The sequence below is a fragment of the Rutidosis leptorrhynchoides genome, unplaced genomic scaffold (genome assembly GCF_046630445.1).
Source record: "Rutidosis leptorrhynchoides isolate AG116_Rl617_1_P2 unplaced genomic scaffold, CSIRO_AGI_Rlap_v1 contig422, whole genome shotgun sequence".
Lineage (NCBI taxonomy): Eukaryota > Viridiplantae > Streptophyta > Magnoliopsida > Asterales > Asteraceae > Rutidosis > Rutidosis leptorrhynchoides.
In genome coordinates, this window is record NW_027266655.1 from 1989 (window position 1) to 21801 (window position 19813).

Here is a 19813-nt window from a genome sequence, read left to right on the forward strand (position 1 = left end):
TTTGTTTCCTTACTTGGGACGGATCAACATCGTAAAAAATTGGGATAACTTTGTGGCCAACTCTTTCGTTGTGGTGCGCGACAATCTCAGTGAGCTCAATCAAGCACCAAGTGGAAGACGCATAGTTAGTCGACAAGACGACGATCGAACACTTGGAGTGTGTTGGTGTTAATTAAGCATACGTTCAAATAAATGATAATTAAACAACAAGTACTCGTACGATCTGAATTAATTCATATATAATATGAAAATAATTGAATATAAATATAGTAACAGATGAGCATGCGAATATACTATATAAACAACAACGAAAATTAAAAGACAAGGAAAGTGATACGAAACCGAGGCACGATTTTGAATCGCTGTCTTAAGACGTATTTGCCGCGTTCTCCCCGACGCACAACGCTATGACAATCGTCTCCCAGGATACAAGGGTAAGAGGTATACCTTCGAAACACATGCGCTAGCGAAGAAGGTAAAAGCGGAACGTTTGGTCGCCAAACTCTCTGACTCGACTAGACTAAAGTTGGAACAACAGCTCAGTGTAAAGTGAATTTCGTGAGAAAAGTGAATGACTGAAGAAGTGGGAGAGCTGCTGTATATATAGGACGTGGACCACTACTTCGAAATTTGAAATAGAGATCAATTCAGTTCCGAAAAGTGTGCGTCCGTTATTATCCAACCGTAACAGCTTATCACATGCACATAGGATATATATCACGTTTTAATAATGACTCATCTTATCAAAACACATAAAAACGTGATCTTTGCTCAAGTAAATCGGCGGAACCGAAACACACTTGAACCGAACCAAATTGGACCAAAATCATCACAAACCAATACAATTCACTTGGTTCTCGACATAACAACTTCGGCTAGCTATTTCATATTCATATCTTCACCAAATATGGCTTATGAATATACGAAACTCATCTCCTCACGACGACGAACAAGTTCGGACCATCTTCGGGACTTTATAGCTAGTGGGTCCCTTCCAAATATTTGGTCAAAGTTGGGTCAAACCCAAACTTTCTACAACAATCCCCCACATGAATGTGAAATTATCTTGACACAGATGCAGACATGAGAGAGTTTGCAAAAGTGTGCCGTCGGTTAGGTGGACGTAGCCTTGAACCTTCCGTTGTGAATAGCATCGGATCTACTTGCTAACCAATGAACGCGATGTCTTGAATTGTTCAGCTTTTGTGTAAACCAAGACAATACTAATCACACGTCACACTCTTTGACGACTTATTTGTTCCTCACGTTGTGCCCTTTTGTGGCCCTGGACACTCCTGGCGTTCATGAGTAACCTAGAAAATATAGCCCACATATTTTCATAGAAACGGCTTCACTTCAATACTCATATAGGTGACTTCTTGTAAAGAACATCTTCCTTATGTCCCACTTGATTTCTCTAACTTAATCAAGATACAAGAATCATTAAAAGCTTTGCTTAACCTTTCATTACTCAGCATTGTTCGTCATTCTAGGAATAGGTTGAGAAATGAATTCCCCCACAATGCTCATGGATTTATGAATTCCCCCACAATGCTCATGGATTTATGTAACTCTGTTTTCCTTTGAACCAAGATCTGGGGATCTCCCATCTTCAAGGTAGGTTTACCGTTTAAACCAAATCCTATTTTACGGGCGTTAGTCCCATTCCTATTAACATCGAATAGACAAGATCTCTATTTAAACTCTTAGTGAGCGGATCCGCTAAGTTATCTTTTGATCTTACAAAGTCATTGAGATAACTCCACTAGAGATCAATTGTCTCACCGTATCGTGTCTTCTTCGGATGTGCCGTAATTTCCCGTTATACATTACACTCTCGGCTCTACCGTTAGCCGCTTGGTTGTCGCAATGTAATGCAATTGCCGTAACGGGTTTAGGCCATCCCGGAATATCCTCAAGAAAGTTTCTAAGCCATTCGGCTTCTGCCCCAGCTAGATCGAGAGCTATGAATTCGCTTCCATAGTCGATCTTGCTATACAACTTTGTTTAGCGAATTTCCAAGACACAACTGCACCTCCCAACATAAATACATATCCACTTGTAGCTAGTGTATCCTTTTCAGCAGATATCCAATTGGCATCACAGTACCCTTCTAGTACGGCTGGATGTTTCTTATAAAGGAGTGCATAATCCTTAGTATATCTAAGATATCTTAGGACTCTAGTGAGAGCCTTCCAATGCTCATTATTAGGATTGCTAGTAAAGCTACATAGCTTATTTACAGCATTAGCAATGTCCGGTCTTGCACATGAGGTAAGATACAACAAGCTGCCAATTGCGCGCGCATACTCTACTTGTTGTATTCCTTCACCATTATGTTTCTCAAGACTTAAATTAGCGTCCATAGGTGTTTTCGATTCATTGACATCATCTTTACAGAATCTCTGTAAAATTTTCTCAACATAATGCGATTGAGATAAAATTAATCCTTCCGGAGAACGGATAATTTTAATACCTAAGATTACATCGGCTTCACCCATGTCTTGCATTTCAAAGGCTTTGGACAACATTTATAGATTTTATGATATTTATATTGCTTCCCATAATAAGCATATCATCTACATACAAGCAAACAATGACATATTCTTTATCAGTGCCTTTTATATAAATGCACTTGTCACACTCATTGATCTTAAAACCATTCTTCAACATGGTTTGATCAAACTTTAAATGCCATTATTTCGGAGCTTGTTTTAGTCCATAGAGGGACTTTACAAGTCTACAAACCTTCTTCTCGTCACCTTTAGCAGCAAACCCTTCCGGTTGTTGCATGTAGATCTCCTCTTCAAGATCGCCATTTAGAAACGCTGTTTTAACATCCATTTGATGAATTAGCAATTTCTTGACAGACGCAAATGCTAATAACATTCGTATTGAAGTTATTCTTGTAACTGGTGAGTAAGTGTCATAGAAGTCTACTCCTTCTTTTTGTCTATACCCCTTGATAACAAGTCTCGCTTTGTACTTGTCTATCGTTCCATCGACTTTCATTTTCTTCTTGAAAATCCACTTACACCCTAAAGGTTTGTGTCCCGGAGGTAAGTCCACTAGCCCCCATGTATGATTATGTAAAATGGACTCCATTTCACGATTTACGGCCTCTTGCCATGACGGAGCTTCCGGAGTAGACATTGCCTCTTTATACGTACGTGGCTCTTTATCTTCTAGTAAATAGACTAGATAGTCTGAGCCAAAAGACTTAGCAACTTTTGCTCTCTTGCTACGTCTTGGTTCGACTTCTATATCTTCGGTGACGACATCATTGTCGTTTTCGGGAATGATATCATCATTTTCGTCCCTAATCCGTTTAGAAGTACTTGCTCCTTGTGTATCCTTTTTCGGAAATATATCTTCAAGGAACACCGCCGTCCTTGCTTCCATTATCGTGTTTTCACGAACTTCTGGATTTTCCGATTTATACACAAGAAATCTATAGACTGGACTATTGTGTCCATATCCGATGAATATACAATCCACCATCTTTGGACCTATAGTCATATCTTTATTTTCCGGTACGGCTACTTTAGCCAAACACCCCCACACTTTCATATAATTATAAGAAGGTGGTGTTCCTTTCCATAATTCATGCGGAGTTTTCTCTAACTTTCGATGAGGCACTTTATTTAAAATATAGTTAGCCGTAAGAACGGCTTCGCCCCACATGTTTTGTGGTAAACCAGAATTTATAAGCAATGCGTTCATCATCTCTTTTAGAGTACGATTTTTACGTTCAGCAATGCCATTCGATTGAGGAGAATAGGGGGCAGTCGTTTGATGGATAATTCCAAATTCATTACATAATCCTTCAAACGGATGGACATATTCTCCTCCTCTATCGCTTCTTAACGACTTAATCGTTCTTCCCAATTGATTTTCTACTTCAGCTTTGTAACTCTTAAAAGACTCAATTGCTTCATCTTTACCACTCAAAAGATATAAATAACTATATCTAGTACAATCATCGATAAATGTAATAAAATAATTTTTACCGCCTCTTGTTTGCACAAATTTTAAATCCCATACATCTGTATGAATTAAATCGAGTGGTAGTGTTTTTCTCTCTACACTACGGAAATGAGTTCTCGTTAGTTCTGCTTCTATGCAAACCTGACATTTTCCATGATTTTTTAAGTCCATCTTTGGAATTAAATTCATACTCATTAATTTTTGAATGGACTTATAATTTACGTGTCCTAATCTACTATGCCATAAATTAGAAGATACAACCATATAAGCAGAAGAGCTAGCATTGTTATTGTTATTAGCAACAACATTGTCAACATTTCCGGCATTGCCGGTTACAACAGTTTGAACAGAAAGCTTAAATAAATCCTCGTGAAGATAACCCTTCCCGATCTGTTCACCCCTCCTCAAAATAACAATCCTATCACCATCACAAATTATCTTGAATCCGGCCCTAGTCATCTTCGAGCCGGAGATCAGGTTCTTCCTCATGTCCGGAACATGAAGCACATCAGTGAGAGTCACCTTCTTTCCGGACGTCATCTTCAGCACCACCTTTTCAATACCAACTGCGGTGGAAGTAGCTTGGTTCGCCATGTAGAGAGTCTGACCAATCTCGCGATAGTTGCGAAACATTGTTCGATCGGAGCAAATATGCTTGGTCGCTCCGGTGTCGACGAACCAATACTTCTGGTTTCCCTGAATCATGTTAACCTTGCCAACAACACAAGTGAGATCGGAGTCGGAACCATCCACGCAGTTAGCCTGATGCTTACGCTTCTTTCCTCCGTTCCTCTTCTTCGACTTTGGGCACTCAAAAGAACGGTGACCCTTCTTGTTGCAATTGTAGCAAGTGCCGTCGAAGTCCTTCTTCTTCCTAGGCAGCTCCTTCTGCTTCTTTCGATCTTTGAAGGACGGCTTGTCTTCCACCACATTTGCCTTGGCCATGTGGACTGGATACTCTGGACGCCTATTATTCTTCCGGTTGTCCTCTTCGATCCTCAACCTAGTGATCAGCTTCTCCATGGTCATGCGCTTCGTCTTCAGCTTTAGATAAAACTTGAAGTCCGTCCAACTCGGTGGAAGCTTGCCCACGGACGCAGTCGTGATGAAACTTTCACTCAGCTCATGTCCAACAGCTTGGACCTTCCCGACAATTACTTGGAATTCCTCTACTTGACTTGTGACCGACTTGGAATCCACCATTTTGAAATCCATGAACAGATCGACCACGTGCTGCTCCACACTGGCATCATCAGATTTGTACTTGCGCTCTAATGCAAGCCAAACTTGTTTGGAAGTCGAATTCTTCAGGCTGAACACACCATACAGCTTCGACTCCAATACATTCAATAGTATATTCCGACACGCGAAATCACTATCTCTCCATGATTGAACATCATAAACCTCATCTTTCGTAGGTTCGTCCGAGAGGGTCGGTGGGTCATCCCGCAGGAACGCCGTAAAGCCCAATGCCGTCAAGTAGAACGACATCTTCTGGGCCCACCTCTTATAATCAGTTACCGAGAACGGTGCCGGCTTTTCCCCTTGAGCATAGGGAGGAACATAACCGGGCTGTCCGAGCATAAGCTTGCTAGCACCACTGCTAGGAGCACCAACGGTCGGGGTTTGACCCGCACCAGCAACTTGGATGGCAGTGACCGCAGTGGTACCATCATCGCCGAGGGTCGCATCAATTGGTGTGTCTTTGTTTGTAAGGTCAGCCATTAAAACTGCACTTGAGAACAAATGGAATAAGTCCCCACGAATTCAAAGTTATAACAAGTATAAAATATACTTAGCAAAACAAACAGTAGTTATCAAACTTGCAATAGTGTCTAACAGATATAAAGCAGTATAGGCAATAAACAATAATGTATAGACTGATTAATATAAGATGTGAACAACTGACTTTGAATTAATTAATTAAACATATAATTAAATAATTAAATTGATAATAAAAAAAATTCAAAACAGAGATACATGCATGCATGCATAGAGTACCAAAATTTGCTATCTCCTAAATATGTGACATGACAATTATATAAAATAAATTATTTGATAAATGCAATTAACAAGACCTGTCAAACAATTTGCATTAGAAAAGTCAAAACATAGTTGTGTACGGAACTTAATTAGCAACAGTACATCACTACTTTTAATTTTTAGATATAAAAACACGTGACATAATCATTTAACTTAAAAATAATAATAAATTAAATTAAATTATTTAACAATTTGAAACGTGAAGTGATTTAGTTTGAAAAGGTCAAAGCAATAACCACTGAAAGCAATAACCACTGAGAGCAAATGAGACAAATAAATTTACTAATTAATTAAAACTGATTTTTAACAAATAGTAAAGTAAAATCATGTGATAGATAGTGTTACGAAAATTAAGGCAGTGTATTTATATAACAGTCCTAGCGATGATCATGTAACAATATCAGTAAATAACGGAACAAACCAGTATATCACGAAATGCAATTTTCAAAATTTGAAACACTAACCAGAATTAGTTATCAAGTATGAAACGTGACAAAGATAATTAATTAATTCAACTTTCTAAAACATATCACAGAAACAACATGAGACATAATTAATTAATGTATTCGAGCTTAATAGCAGGAAACTTACAATTCCTAATTGGCATGTGAGAATAATAATTAACAGATACTGGTCATATAATAACAATTAGGGTTCTTATATATTTTTATTTCGATGAAACAAAATTTACTTCTATTCATTTTTGAAGAATATTTTCTCTAGTTTTTATACCAAATTCAAATTCATATTTGTAATACTATGTCGTATGAAAATTATTTAAAACAATAAATAGACTTATACGACGTAGTATATATTTGTCAAATACTTAAATTATCACATAATGTAAAATAACTCACCTCAAAATAATCGTACGTTCGATTTAACGTCAACAAAATCTAACGACCAGTTAAAATTATCGAAATTAATCAATCATCTATTCAAATACATCGCAGAAACTTTACTTGTACTATGACGGTCGCTCTCGGATTCTACTACGGTAATTTATCGATTAATCACTATTAAATTAAATTATTAAGACAATTATTTACTTAAATTATTTTTCCTTTTCCTATATGTAAAATATTTAATAAAATTCAAATAATGATACCGGTTAATCCAGAATAATCTATTATTAATTGTACCTATTTATTTAAAATAGATTATTACTTGAATTTATAAATTGACCAATTGTATACACTTAAAATCATTTAAAAAAACCATAGTTAAAGATTTATTAAATCTGATTATTGTTTTACAAAAATTTTACATAATCAGGTTGGGAATATTAATATTTAACTATGGTAAAAATTTGGTAGGTTCGGATCGAGTAAAAATGATTTTATTAGGTTCGGAAGATAAAAATGTACTTTTAGGGTTTCAATTTAGGGTCGGAACACTGGTTTTGGCTCTGATTCGAATTGAACCAGACTGGACCGATTTTAAAAATAAGAAAAGACAATTTAACCATTGACTATTATTTGACTGAAAGAATTTACGTTGGTAATCTTGTAAATATTTTAAAAATACAAGGGTAAAACAATCTTTTGACAGGTTGAACCGGTTTTCACTTAGGTATAAAAAAGATTGAACCGGCTGGTTCAATCATTTCTCTTCTTCTTCTTCTTCTTCTTCCTCCGTCTCGCGATCGGTCTTCTCTGCCGAAATCGCCATCGCCGTCACGGCGACATTTCGGCCGGTTGATGGTCGATATCGACTCTACTTGACGAGTAAGGTTAGTTTTCGTTGATTTCGTTAGTTTATCTTTAGTTTCGATTTTAGGGTTTCGGTCACAAGAACAATTTTTGGGGTTTTTCTCCGATTCTTTAATATGTTATTCTAAGTTGAATTCTAAGCTTCCTAGCGTAGTTTTTATTTCAATTTGACATCTAATTTGGCTTGAAGATTTACCTCAAGTTTCTGTTTTGCTTTGCGAGGTTCGATCTGGCTTAGAGGAGGTTAGAGGCGATGAGGGAAGCTTTTAGAATCGGCCGGATTTGGGCTGAGTTGACTTGACCAGTCACTGAGTTAACTCGGTCGGGTTGGCTCAATGAGTCGACTCGGTTGAACACGGCAGATAAGTTTCTTCCTCTCTATTTCTTTCTTATTGTTAAATTCATTTTCTGTTAGGATTTGTTCTTGACAGAATTAAGAAGTTTTGCACAGTTTGAATTTGTTCATTACTGAAATTGTACAGTTTGGATTAATGTTATACCTGATAGGATTTGTAGCTTCAAATTTTGATTACTGGTTGCTTGTTTGAATTGCTTGTATGGCTGCTTTGATCTTTGCTCGAATGCCCTGTTGTTGGTGAAAGTTGAGTGTGTGATTTTTCTGTCACAGATTGGTTTTTTATAACAACAGAGTTTTCATATTTTTAAATCACCTTACAGGCTGTGATTGAAGAAGTTTGGTGGCATTTTTTCACTAGTAAGAGTTGAAAATTTCAGTAGAATAGGGTGAATTGTATAGTTGGCTAGAGAAAGTGTCTGATATAGGTTGTGGGGCTTGGTAGGTGGCTGTAATTTTTTGTGTAATGGTAGGACTCTGTTTAGTCAAGGTTTGATAGAGTTATGTTGAAATTGTGTAATGGCTATCCGGCCAAGGCTCTTAATTGCCTAAGTCTTGTATTTCTCTTTTCCTTTGTACATTAATGTGTAATATAAGTTTGTAAAGTGTAATGTTAGTGGAGTGTGAGTTGTAATGTCAATTAGTGTATTTTTTGTGCATTTGTATATTTAAATATGCCTACTTAAAATTTTAATGTTTGTATTTTGACTTTATTAATTAGTTGACAGTAACATTATTTGTAATCTTTAGATTTTTTTTTGTTTAATGAATGTTTTTGACAATTAGTATCAATTTTCCAACATTCACTTTATTCGTTTCGAATCTACGCTCGACCTCGATCTAAAATAATCCAAAATAAATTTCATCGCTCGTCTAACTCGAAATACTAGAAAAATCAACTTAGAAATTTATTAATGCGAGCACTCAACTCAATTTACATTATGAAAATAAACGTAGGTCACGGTCGTTACAGAAAGAAACTGTGGTGATGCACCTCATTACCATAGCAACCCATTTGTCTTTGAAACTCAATGTTAAGAGAGTGGTTCGATAAAATGCCATTCTACTTGGTCAAAAGCCTTCAACATATCCGTTTTCAAAGCAAAAAAAATTTCTTTCCCTGTACTGTTTTTCATACGATGGATAAGCTCGAATGCGAGAAGGACATTGTCCGAGATAGATCGCTCGACAAGGGAAAGCTGATTGGGTTGGGGAAATCACCGATGGAAGAACCAGTTTCATACGATTAGCAAGGAGTTTGGCTGCGAGTTTGTAAACGATATTGCATAGGGCTATCGGCCTAAATTCTTTCATTGTTATGGGATGCTTAGTTTTAGGGATTAAAACTAACAAAGTGTGGTTAAAATCATCAGGAATTTGCCCTCCTTGTAAAATTCCAATACTGCTGCAGCTATATCATCCTTTAGAACATCTCAATACTGAATAAAAAATCCTGGCGAGAAACCATCCGGCCCCGAGGCCTTATCAGGATGCATTTGTTTCATTACTTTGGATATTTCTTCGATAGTAAAGGGAGCTGATAGAACATCATTCTCAGAATCCGATAACTTGTTAGGAAAACAGTCACTGGATAAAGAGGATGAGGGATGACATTCGGAATTAAAAATCCGAGAGAAATAATCTGTCGCTAACTCCATGATACTTCCTTGGTCAGATTTCATACACCATTTCTATCCTTGAGGCCCAAAATTTTGTTGCGTTTCTTGCGACTAGAAGCGTAGGAATGAAAGAAACTGGAGCTCTAGTCTTCGTTTGAAGCCATATGCATTTAGCTCTCTGCCTCCAATACACTTCCTCCTGAATGCAAAGCCCTCTGATTTTCGTTTTGAGGTTACGGATCAGGTTACTAGAATTATCGTCACAAGGGCCATCTTGGTGATTTCTAATCTCAACGGTGAGCTTCCTAATTTTTATCGGTAAAATTTGAGAGGTGATTCGATATCCATTTACTTAACTCCTTTTGACATCGAGAGAGTTTTTCCCAGCAATTAGAGAGATTTGAATAAGTTCCATCAGCATTCTAAAACGACAAAATCAACTCTTTACAGCCTGTCATTTTAGACCAATAATTTTCATAGCGAAATAAATGAAGTTTAGGAAATAGAAGGTTACCATCTAAAAGGAGTTGTAGAGGCAAGTGATCGGAAGCATAATCTGCCACATGGAGGGTGAGAGCTTTGGGGAAAAGACGTGCCCATATCTTGTTTGTCATTACCCGGTCTAACCTTGCCTGTACGGTGTGATTCATCCAAGTAAAAGGGTATCCTTTGAATGGCAAGTCAACCAAACCTACTGCAGATAGTGAGTTTCGGAAGAGTTCCAACTGGCTCCAAGCTCGAGGATTTCCCCCGAGACGTTCTGAATCATCGAGAATGGTGTTGAAGTCACCTAGACAAAGCTAAGGAAGGTCTGATCGGCCAGCGAGTTCACGGATGAGGGCGCCGGTCTTCCATTTTTTCCCTGTCTGAGGCCACCCATAGATACCTGTGATTCGCCATGAATCATCAACCACCATGTCGATGTGGTGCTTGGAGAAGAAAGGAGTTGGAGATCAAAATCATCATTCCATAGCATTGCTATACCTCCTCCTCTGCCAGTATGCTTACAATCTACTGCGTAACAATTCGAAAAATTAAGCTGAATTTTAATTCGATCCATTTTACAATTCTTTTTCCTTGTTCGATAGAAAGAGAATGCGGGGTAAAATTCTTCTCTGAAGCTTCTTCAGAGAGTGAACTGTCAGAGGGTTACCCAGACCTCTACAGTTCCAAGCTAGGAGACTCATAGAGTTCGGCGGGGGCCAACCCTTGAGTCGCCTGCCGTTGATGAGGATGAGTTCTCTGATGAGTCACAACGCCTTTTCTTGTTCTCTGATTTGCGAGAAGGTTTGGATGAAGGAGGAGAAGTAGTCAATCGGGCTTCTTCTTTCCAGTCTGTGTGACTGCTAGGCTTGGTTTAGATCGAGGATGGTTCAACCGAGTTGGTTCGGTTTGGGATAGAATCAGCTTGATCAACTCGATCCGGAATGGTTCGAGATTGGTTGGGTTCGATCACAACAACAGGAGAATTAGAAAGGCCTAGTGGGCTTACACGTTTGGATGAAGCAGAGCGAGCCCATTCGGGTTATGGGTTTTTTGTCCTAAAGATGAAGCTTTCCTGTGAGATTGAGGCCTAGTCTGACTAGTTGAGGCCCCAAAATTTAGAGATGTAGTTTTACTGTCTGAAAGATTCCTTTGACGAGGAGAGGGAGTGACGTAATCCTCTGATTTTCCTTTTCCCCTACTTTTAGCCGTTGAAAGCTACTATTTGAAATTTGTTGTCTTAACAACTCTTTCACCTTGAGGACCGTGCTGAGATTTGTTCGGACCGCTGTGTAGACTTGAGTTGGGGCAAAAGACGTTTTTGTCCCAGTGATTTTCTCCGGCTTTGAGCCAAGCACCAAAATTGTAAAATTTGTTCGCCTGACGAAGGAGGCGGGCATGGAGTGTCCGGTGAGCAATGATGCCGCAACGATAACAGAAGTCGGGCAAGCGTTCATACTTGAAGGTAACCCATGATTCACGATTATATGCTTTGATGGAAGTGCCTCGCGTCAAAGGTTCTGAGATGTTGATTAAAACCTTCACTCGGATAAATCTTCTTTAGATCTCGTCGGACCTGTCTTGACCTGCTTCTAGGAAGGAATCAATCTCTTTTTGCGAGTACTTCCCCAACTTTGGGATTCCGGCAGCCGAGAGGAAGATTGTGCATCCGAACCCAAAAAGCTTGAAAGTGAAAAGGAACATCTTCAGGTGATATGTGTGGATCCATAATCTGAAGAGAGAACAAACAACTATCAAAGCACCGAGGACCTGAGAAGAGGATGTTGGCCCTGTCAGATTCCTAAATGAAAACTGATGGTGAATATGTTATCAGCCACTTCCTGGATATCATACTGTTTTTCAATCCTCCAAGATTTTTTGAATTCTACGAGGAGAGAAGAAGGAGATGCTTTCCTTCGAGAGTACAACTTTCCAATTAAACAATAACCTTTTTCATTGTTTTTGGAGATTAATGAATGATCTATTAGATTAATTTTTTATTCTTTTATAGTAGGATTGTTATGGTCGGGTAGATCTGCCATTGAATTTAAGTTGGTGAGAATTTAAAGCAGGGTAAGTACTTATTGGATGAAAAGTAAGAGAGAAATTCTAGTGAGAGAAACTAGAAGGAGAAAACATTTTTTTATATCTTGAATTGCAATCTTTAGCTTAAAAAAAAGTACACAATCCTTGGTGTTTATAATTATAAGTCTTTGTGACATGTATGCATGGTTGTCATTATGAGAAAACATATATATTCGTTCCTCACGTTTCAACTGTAACACCTTTTCAGTCCCTCACGTTTTTTCGTTAGCCTAATAAACCCTCACGTTTTTCGCTAACGACCAAAAATATCCATCCGCCGTTAACTTTGCACATGTGGCACCTAGTGGCGTCTTGTAAGCTAACGGACTAATATATTTGTGACACATGTCATGACACGTCATCAAAAATCCATATTTTCTTTGCAAAAAATTGTGACGTGGCAAAATTGTGACGTGTCATTGACACGTGCGCAATTATATGAGTCTGTTAGTTGACTAAACATGAGTTGGCGCCACATAGGTGCCACGTATGTGAAGTTAATGACAGAGAAGTATTTTTGGTCGTTATCGAGAAACATGAGGGTTTGTTAGGCTAACGGAAAAACGTGAGGGACTAAAAACGTTTCATAGGTGAAACGTGAGGGACGAATATATACGTTTTATGTTGTCATTATTATCTCACACTTAAAACAAATCTATTAAAATTGATTAAAATAGGTTTTTAATATATTAAGTATAAAAAGTATATACATATACAACTGAGAAAAAACGCTCTCGACAAAGAATAGTAGAAAATACTGTTCATTTTTATTGGCCAAATTACACTCAAAATATTATTGTTCGCACTATTTATTCATGTCAACTGTCGGATTTTTACAAATTAAGTATAAAAAGTGTATACATATACAACTGAGAAAAAACGCTCTCGACAAAGAATAGTAGAAAATACTGTTCATTTTTATTGGCCAAATTACACTCAAAATATTATTGTTCGCACTATTTATTCATGTCAACTGTCGGATTTTTACAAAACAAATCTAAATTGTTCGTTGTATGTCCAAATCAATCATAGAAAATGAGAAATTACAATGTTATACTCATAAATTATAGGTTTTGGTGTTAGGAATGGGGAAAAAAGTCCGATGCCTATTCAAGCTCGTGTATGTGATGAACACGCGTTGCTACATGGCACTGACACACCCTCTCTCTCATAAATAATTCGAAACTTTAAAGCTCTGAAGCTACAAATAGAAGTCGAGTCATGATATTGATATTAGACCCAAAAAATGTGAATCTTAATTTTTACAATCAAATGAGAATCGTTTCATATTTTTTCGATTTATATGATTATTTTATGATTTTTTTAAAAAAAACTAAACAAATCTGGAGTTAAATTCAGTTTTTCTCAAAAGTTTCTCCACAATACCGAATAGTCCTTAAAATTTATTTTGTACTAATTGAGTCCAAACATATTTGTCCAAAAACCGACAAATCCGCGACGTATTACATATACAAGCTCCCGATTCCGTTGCGAGCCTTTGCCTAGGAAGACATATACGCTAATACGCATCACTGTATTAGGGCATAACCCGATCGCAGGGGCAGAGCCCAAGCACAACCAGTGGGGTCAGATGACGACACTCAAAAAGAATTTCCTTATAATTAGTGTTGAAAATGAAAATGCTTGAATGACCCAAAAATTATGCAATAATGACCCCAACATCCTCAAAAAATTAAAAAAATTATATAAATGATCTAATTATTTTTCGGGTCTCAACTCCGCCCCTGCCCGATCGGTGAGTACTGAGAGTTCGAGTCGTGTGTTGTCCCATGTACTAGTATTTAGATATGGCAAAAGTAACCATTTGGTCCATGTTTCAAACGTTGTTGAACTACATCGTCCCTCCAAACATAAAATGAACTAAATCGTCCCTCAAACGTTAACTTTGAATTACTTAGTCCCTCGTCCGTTAGTATAGTTAAGTTTTGCCTACGTGTCAATTTTAGCCAATCAGAAAGCGACACGTGTACATGACGCGTTAAAAATTCCACATAGACTTATCAAACAGATTGAACCGATTTAAAACGAATTGATTTGATTTAAAACAGATTGAACCGAATTAAACAAATCGAACCGATTTGAACCGATGAACAGTGTCATCTTCTTCTACACAACTTTCTCTCTCCTCCAGTTTCTCTCTCTACTGCTCAAATTCCGTTCTCACTATTCCGACCACCTCCGGCCACGTTCTTGGTACCAAAAGATTCCTCTATCCGTCACGAACACGATGGTACCAATTAATGACTCTAACTCGCTCTAAATTTTCCGAATTCCCGAGTCAAAGTTTCGGTCAAATTTTATAAATCGTTCGAATTAGCCTAATTCCTTTTAACAACAAGTTCTTAAGGTTGTATAAAGGTTATATATGCCGGAAACGAAGTAAAACAACTAAAAGGAAGCTTCGAAAGTTTTACCTCAAATTCGACGTTTCACTCCGATCGTCGAGTTAAGCTCCAAGAATGGTACAGTTCGCTTTATACAACCTTAAGAACTTGTTGTTAAAAGGAATTAGGCTAATTCGAACGATTTATAAAATTTGACCGAAACTTTGACTCGGGAATTCGGAAAATTTAGAGCGAGTTAGAGTCATTAATTGGTACCATCGTGTTCGTGACGGATAGAGGAATCTTTTGGTACCAAAAACGTGGCCGGAGGTGGTCGGAATAGTGAGAACGGAATTTGAGCAGTAGAGAGAGAAACTGGAGGAGAGAGAAAGTTGTGTGGAAGAAGATGACACTGTTCATCAGTTCAAATCGGTTCGATTTGTTTAATTCGGTTCAATCTGTTTAAATCAAATCAATTCGTTTTAAATCTGTTCGATAAGTTTATGTGGAATTTTTAACACGTCATGTACACGTGTCGCTTTCTGATTGGCTAAAATTGACACGTAGGCAAAAACTTAACGATACTAACGGACCAGGGACTAAGTAGTTCAAAAGTTAACGTTTGAGGGACGATTTAGTTCATTTTATGTTTGGAGGGACGATGTAGTTTAACAATATTTGAAATAGGGACCAAATGGTTACTTTTGCCATTTAGATATTGCACAATTGTTATGGGATGGAAGAAATACAACTTATTACTGTATCGTATTTAATGATTGATGTTCGGCCACGCGCTTCTCCATTTGGTAAAAAAATAAATAAACATACGCTTTATTAAAAAAACTCTTCTGTAAAAGCCTAAAAGTAATTTTTTTCTCCGAGCAGCGCGAGACTGAAAGTGAAACTTATCGAAGGGAAAATGGCGTCGGAACCTCCGCCTTTTCAGGAAGCAGCTCGCTGTGACGTCTGTAAATGCAGCTTCAACACTTTCAAGCGTCGGGTTTGTTAATTAACTTTAATACTCTCTCTATCTTTAATTCGATTTCACCTGATATGATATTTCTCTAACTGTTCGCGATTCGATTGATCCAGTCATAGATGTGATTGATTCAATTATGCTTTTATTTGACTGAATCATCTATTTGGCTGTGTACCTTCTTGTTGATGATCGGTGCTCTTAACTGGAAATTTAGTGTCGTAATCGCGCCTAATCTAATATAGCTGATCATTCATAATCTAGTGTTACTTTTGCGATGCTTACCTGAATTTTGTTCCTTCAATTTTCAGCATCATTGTCGTTGTTGTGGGAGGACTTTATGCCACGAACACTCATCCGATCAAATGGTTTGTGTTTCACTTGTTTTCTGCAGTTTTGAAGTTGAATTTAACCGCAACTTATCATTTATTTATAGCTGATAACTTAAACTCCGGTGATGTATTGTGTTTTCGACAGGCTTTGCCACAATTTGGGATTCCCACTCCTGTCAGGGTTTGTGCAGACTGCTTTAATGACTCTTCCCGGTATGTCACTGCTAGATGTTGTTCATTAGATTCATTGAAATGTATTGACAACCACCTCTAGAAGCTGAGGTCTTTATTTTGACAATTGAATAACTTGGGTAGCAGTGCTGGCTGGAACCAGTGATTTAGCATCCCTGTCTGATTGGTTTATGTGCGTCTTGAGGCATCCCTCAGTCGTTCACTCTTGCTAGCTTCGATTACCATTTTCCTCCCTGCTTGGAGTCTTGGACTTAAGATGATTACCATTTTCCTCTGTTAGATAATTTTTATAGCAGCTCTTAAGCTTGGGTCTCATAGATGGATGTGGCTAGTGATGGCATTTCTAGTCTTTAGTCATTTGCTTAGGTGAAGTAGTTCCAGGGTCCCTCCTTTTCCCAGTATGCTAAAATTGGGACTGATGAACTACTGGTTAAATATTATTTTGCTGTATGAAAATTACGTAATCCTCTTACTAAAATGTTTCCAATTCTTCTCTTGATTTTGCTTTGGATATGTACTGCTCCCTGCTGACCCAAGGCCATAAAACCAAACTTACCTGGTGCCTGCTTAACGTGAAAAGTTATGGATTTACTTTTGGTGCAGGTCTGGACGAGATGATGCACATGCTTCATTTAATGAGGTCACTTCTGTAACAAATGCGGTCCATAGATTAGATGTTGGTTCAGATTCTAAAACGGAATCGGCCTTAGAGAATAAACCTGTATCAAGTGCTCCGGAATGCAAGTGTGGCATGCCTTTATGCATTTGTGAAGCTCCAGCTCCTTCCCCAGTGGCAGTTCCTGTGCAGGTAGAAATTTTACACAGCTTTTGACTAATGTCTGCATCATTCAAGAAACATCAGTAACTTTTTCTGTATTTGACAGTCAGAAACTACTTCAAGCCGTACAGTTCAAGCAAATCCGAAACCTAAGAAGGTAGATGCTGCTCCGAAGAATAGAGCTTCTACTTCAAGCAGCAAGCCTAGGTACATAATTTTGAGTTGTTGTTTCTTATTTTGTTAATGTACAGAGATGTTATGTTACCAACTTTTTTTAACACAGTCTTAGTGTCAGTTGAGAATGTTTACTGGCTCTGTCCATTGGTTGTTTCAACTTTCAACAGCTTAAGTAATTTGTTCATATCTGGTTGTCGCCTTCCCTGGAATTCTTTTCTTCACTTAGTGGCCTTTTTTCCTTGCTCTTTTGTAAATGAGTCTCGTTCTTCTTTGTGGCACTGAAGTTTTATTGCGTAAAACTGCAAAAGAAAATTCTGATTATAAGCTAATGGGAAGCCTAAAAAGGCTCTGTGTTGGACTTCGGATGAATGTGGAAAGGTACATCTAGGCTGAAGATCATGCGGCAAAGAACTCAGGGAATGTCCAAAGATTTTTCTCATCTAATGGAGGGAAAGTATTAGTAGCCTTGACTTGTACTTATAAGGGTAGAACTTAGTTGACTTGCATCGAGCTTATACACAGTAAAAAGCCATTTCGTGTGAAAATTCTCATTATGTAGTGAATAAGTTCCCTGTGCCACGGAAATTCTGCCTTTCTAACATCTTTCTGTCAAATTATGCGCCTTTGCAATATATCACATTCACAAGTCTTAATATGATTGTTCTAAATTCTCAGTTCGGTTTTCAATTTTGGTCAAGCGACAAATGGTACTGAGGGTAATTCTCAGATGGACTATGAAGTCAATGGGGAGGTATAAACTCTTGATAAAACTTTAGCACTTTTTTCATGACGTGAATGAAGTGATAATGTTAGCATTGTTGTACGATCAGGGTTTGAGAGAAGCTATAAAGAATGGCGACATTGTTGCAGTCAAAAAGCTTCTGAGTGAGGTATTTCCTCTTTTACTCTATTTTTGATGAAAAATTCCTCTTTTACTCGATCATTAAACCTGGAAATGGCGTTAATATGTTGTGACTTTAACAGGGCGTCGATGCGAATTACCATGACAAGCAAGGAATGTCCGTGCTTCATTTGGTACCTCTCTTTCTCCTCTCAAATGTCAAAATATTTCAATTTATAAGTCAGTAATGACAGGATTTTATAATTTCTATTTGTAGGCCGCTCTCTTTAATCGAACTGAGATAGCTTTCTCTCTTATGGAATGTGGAGCCAGCGTGGTGTACAAGAATGCTCAAGGTAAATCCTACTCCGAGTCGAGATATATTTATTAATTTTAAGTTCATCGATAAGGAAATGAGTTTGATTTATTTCAATTCTTTAGGGGAGACGCCACTGGATTGTGCACCAGCGACTCTCCAGTACAAGATGCGGCAAAAATTGGACGACGGCAGAAAAGTATAGAATCTAAATAGGACCACTGTACTGAAGAAGACCTATATTCTATCCTGTTTTTTTGCTTGTGAATGTATTATATAGTTTATATACTATTTTATCATTGGCTGCAAAACATGTTTGTTACTTATTCTCAAAAGAAATTTTCAATGCATGTCTGGAGTATTTTTCTATTTGACATTTCCCTACAGGCACCTTTACTTAAATTCTTTTCGTTTATTACTATTATACTCGACTGTCTGGGTTATTTACCGATTTTTTTATATTAACTTTGTTTTGATTACGTAATTCTTCTTTGTTGTGGATAAGTATTTTATAATTTTCCACACATAAAGATAAGATAGAACAGTAAGGATGCTGGTTCCTGATAAGGGTCATTCTCATTCAACTTTTATTATTATTGCTTAATAATTTATCTGTGTATTGTTTTGTTTTTGCCGAAAGATCTTTTTGATAAGCTGCCTTAAATTGTGCACGTTAAATGTTGCAACAAAGGATTCAAGTCTCTCGGCTGTGGGATACAGTATCATGTGGTATGTTGATTTCTCTGGAGATAAAGGTATTCCATGATTTAATCATCTTCTTTTTAAATAGTTGAACATGAATCTGGTCATACTTGGATTTTGGTTCCTCCTATTGCCTACACTTTTTTAGGAACAGAACAGAACAGCTCACTCCTTGGAACTTTGATTACTAAACTTTAATTTGTGAGTTGTATTTTTCTCTTTATTCTTTCTTCAACTGCATTTCAGGTATTCAAGTTAAATTACTTAATTGATTAATAAAAAGGTGACGAAGGATCTGAATCACAATCCCATTGATTTCTTTTTTCATTTATTTGGAATTGAAATGAAATCTGCTGCAAAGAAGAAAAAATATCGTAAAAGGACCGACCCGAAAAAGGAAAAAGTAGTTAATGACGTCGGTTAGTGGAATCTGACAAGGATTGTGGTGGTGCGTAAATGAGGTCAGGTATCTTTCTTACTGTAAATAGTTGATGATGGAAGGATTCAATTGCTATTTAAAGTTGAGCAAAATGATTTTACTCGTCCACAATCTTTATTCAATTTGTAAATAATAATGACTTGATACTCTTTATCCACATGCTTTTCTTTTCTTTCTAAAAAGGGGAGTGAAGCATAGCTAATACGCCACCGTCCGTTTGACTGAGTTGTGAGTTACACGACGATCAAAGTGATTTGTGACCTTTTAACACTCAACAGGCCCTGCTTTGACGTAGTATTGAAATATCTACAAAATTTTATGTCTCTAAGTGTTTCTTTATTTCATCAAAAAAAAGAAAAGTGTTTCTTTAAATTTATGGATTTTCTTAGAATATTTAAAGTATTTTTTTTATTATTGAATCTAATAGTTTG

General features: G+C 37.4%; 1 protein-coding gene across 1 annotated transcript; it reads left to right on the top strand.

Moving 5' to 3' along the window:
• Positions 1–15548: 15548 nt before the first annotated feature.
• LOC139883581 (uncharacterized) lies at positions 15549–19007 on the top strand. The gene is made up of 11 exons (XM_071867741.1): positions 15549–15629; positions 15917–15973; positions 16083–16150; positions 16733–16937; positions 17014–17114; positions 17760–17835; positions 17915–17974; positions 18069–18119; positions 18203–18281; positions 18367–18440; positions 18882–19007. The coding sequence occupies exons 1-11, from the start codon at positions 15549–15551 to the stop codon at positions 19005–19007; spliced, it is 978 nt and encodes a 325-aa protein (XP_071723842.1).
• The last annotated feature ends 806 nt before the right edge of the window (positions 19008–19813 follow it).